Source organism: Cyprinodon variegatus, unplaced genomic scaffold, assembly GCF_000732505.1.
Source record: "Cyprinodon variegatus isolate N-32 unplaced genomic scaffold, C_variegatus-1.0 Scaffold2307, whole genome shotgun sequence".
Taxonomy (NCBI): Eukaryota; Metazoa; Chordata; class Actinopteri; order Cyprinodontiformes; family Cyprinodontidae; genus Cyprinodon; species Cyprinodon variegatus.
The window spans coordinates 18,252-21,412 of record NW_015152760.1 but is presented as its reverse complement, the minus strand read 5'-3'; the positions used below and the strand labels follow the sequence as shown (position 1 = coordinate 21,412).

General features: G+C 42.7%; 1 protein-coding gene across 1 annotated transcript in view; it reads right to left on the bottom strand.

Moving 5' to 3' along the window:
* Positions 1 to 2,255: 2,255 nt before the first annotated feature.
* LOC107080769 (epidermal growth factor receptor substrate 15-like 1) overlaps positions 2,256 to 3,161 on the bottom strand; it is an 18,332-nt gene continuing 17,426 nt past the window's right edge. The window contains exon 5 of the mRNA XM_015368970.1: positions 2,256 to 2,519. Coding sequence (XP_015224456.1) covers positions 2,271 to 2,519 — 249 coding nt within the window. The 3' untranslated portion in view covers positions 2,256 to 2,270. The remainder of the gene's footprint in view (positions 2,520 to 3,161) is intronic.

Genomic DNA, 3,161 nt, shown 5'->3' with positions numbered 1-3,161 from the left:
ATTTTCATTACTTATAGTTGCCGCTGATTTATGAGTTTCTTGCAATAAAACAACATCTGCATTTAATCTTTTAAGCTGGTTAAAAATCTTAAGCTGTTTCTCTCTGGTGCCAGCTCCATGCACATTCCATGTCACAAACCTTACATTCACCATAGGTGTGAGTGAGAAGATGAAAAGTACATGCCTCTGAATAAATAGTTATACCTAGACCCAGGTAGCATCAAACCGTGTGCTTGTGATTGTTTGGACCACTGGGAAGAAGCAGACGAATAAGGAAAAGGAAGACATAGAATTAAGAGAGTGCAATGAGTGAGAAAAGGTGAAAGAAGAAGAACCCCAGCCCATGCATTCTGTACCCAGCTGTAACTAGCAGTCATACCGTGCAAACGTGCTCTAGAGCTGTGCATATATTTCATTTGTCACCGTGAAATGTTCTCTACACTTTAATCAGGTGTCACATGCTTTTAAACCCACCTGTTGTGCATCTAATAAAGTCAAGGAGTGATCTTCTGATCCCTGAACAACTGACCATTAATATAAAGTTTGTCAACTGCTACTGTAGCTCTGATGCCTTCACTGATTTATTTCTTCCTGAATGGGAATAACGCTCGCCTGCGATCTAATATTTCTTTTGGAAACTGATCATTGACGCTGAAATCTGTTCCTCTCAGCTCTCTGCCCCGACTGCTGACCTGCTCTTTCTGCTTGTAATGCTCAAACTTAGCTACAATTGGTCTAGGACGGGATTTATCAGGCTTCTTACCTCCGAGCCGGTGGACATGATGGGGGGTGATGTTTTCTGCCTTACCCGCTGGGATTTTTAGCTTCTTCTGGAGAAACTCACGGATGACGGAGGAGACTCATCCACGACCTCCGACACTAAACTCTCCTCCTCTTGCATGTTTCCGCCGTCCATAGCGTTCCTTAACAGTGTCGTTGCTAAGTGCTACTTGGTCCTGTGGTCGGAAAATTTAGAATTCTCTTGTCTTGTATTTTAACCCTTCACCTACAAGTCTGAGAAAACTGTCCGAGTAAGGGGTGGTTTACTTATTCCCACGACAAGCCAAATTCCTTCTCAATGTTTGTTAAAGTGTGTGTAATTTGTTTTGACTCTGACACAACCGTCACGGTTTTTTCCTCAACATAAGGGAGACAAACTCATGTCTTGTCAGAATTGGGCTGAATACTGTGCCATTAGGGCTGTACGATGAACTGTTCAAAGATATGAATAAGTGCTGACTGAGTGAAATCCACTGATCTCCGTTCCCATTGGGAACCTACTAGCACTAAGTTGCTAACATGTTAGCAAGATGCTTCCAACAAACCGGCCACAATCCAACTTGTTTGCAAATCTTCTGCCACAATAATCCCACCCCCTTTATAATTGACCAATCATATTCCCTTTATTCACTCGTGTGAAGTTGGGTACCACTCGGGAGAATTTGGAACTGCAACCATTGAAACAGTCGCTTCCCTGCGACTTGAACCAAAAATGAACTCAGCATGAACAGAAACGCCACTGGCGAGTCAAAAGAGCAACAAAAACTACCTTTTTAAATCAATGCGAGCAGTAAACTACTGCTGTTAGAAAAGAACAAAACCGTCATCGAAGCAGCAACCGCAGATCTGCTAAGGGTGGAAAAAAAAAAACCCAGCTTGTGCATCCCCTGGAGGGCAATACTTACCTGCAGCTCCGACCAAACCAGGTCATGGGGCTATTAGCAACAAGCAGCTAGGATACAGTGGTACACACAGAAGTAACCAGCTTCACACGACCACACCTGCACGCCAGAAGAAGAAAAGGGATTGAACACAGAGTGCCATGTGACTTTATGGCTCCCCAGCAGGTCACAGGGGACTTTGTTGTCATTAGTACTGAACTTGTATATGCGCAACAATGATCATTCAGTGCTTGAAGAACCGCCTCTGGAGGTCAGTAGGGATGAAATAGAAGTTCTTCTGCTAGAAAACTATTTTCTTCTGTAAGACAAGCCTTTTATTCTGAACTTCTCTGTGAGAAATTAGTTAATTTGATCTAGAACCTGTTCCAGTCACTCATCTGTTGATACTTTGTTTAGATGATCATAGAGTAGTAGAACAACTATATATCATGTCCAACGACATATTGGGTCTTAAATTAAAGTGGGAGTAGTCTTAGAAATTATGACCTATTTAAATTTGTATTTATGGTATGTGCTGAACTATAAACAACTAGAACAAATCAACTCTTTAACTACCTCAAACATCCTTCATTATGTTAGTCACCGGCATCAGCACATCAACAACTCTGATATTAAGGTGGTCCATACGGGGACCAGACTGGGATCTGTACTGGGACATGTAGAAGGGCTCACCTGCTTCCCCTTCCCAGTGCTCTCTCTGTCGCTGAAGCCTTCGCTCATGTCGGCCAGGTTGGTCATGCTGCCCCCATTGGTTGCGTTTAGGGAGCTGTTGAACTGCTCGATTCCTTTAGACATGTCCTGCTGGCTGTCCTGAATCTGGGATAACTTGCTGCGAGCCTGCAGAAAGCAAACCACAGACACTAAATACAGGTTTCCTTGGGTTGGTGTAAAACCATTAAACATGTCTCCTCCTTAGAGGGCAGCAGGCAGAACATCTGGGCAATGATTGTGCTTCAGGCAGCACAGAACCTTTGACCCAGTTCACTGAACAAGTCCTTACATGCAAAGAAACAAATTATGTACAAATAATAGTAATATCAGGTGTATTCATTTACACTAATATTTGCGTTTGGTAATGTAGTCAGTCAGAAGGTTTAAAAAAAAAACAGGACATAAGAGACATCAATAAAAGTCAAAGTTACATTTGAATTGCCAGAAGAGGCAGGAGGATATGTTTAAAATGAGTAGGACCAAACGAGGGAAGAGTAACATTAAAAGTAGTGCTAGAAACCTAGAAGAAATGCTAGAAAATGCAGTTAACTGGTAATAAAAAAAAGCACTAAATAACTTCAGAGTCTTTGATCCAGGTGATTGTTGATGCCACCACTCTTCTGGAGTTCCTACGTTAGTCAGGCTGAACGGTGTTAAAGTGATCTTGTTCACAAATGAGGGGAAGATGGAGCGGGAGATCGAATGGCGGATTGGTGTAGCGTCTGCTGATGTCTGGATGGATGGATGGATGGATGGATGGATGGATGG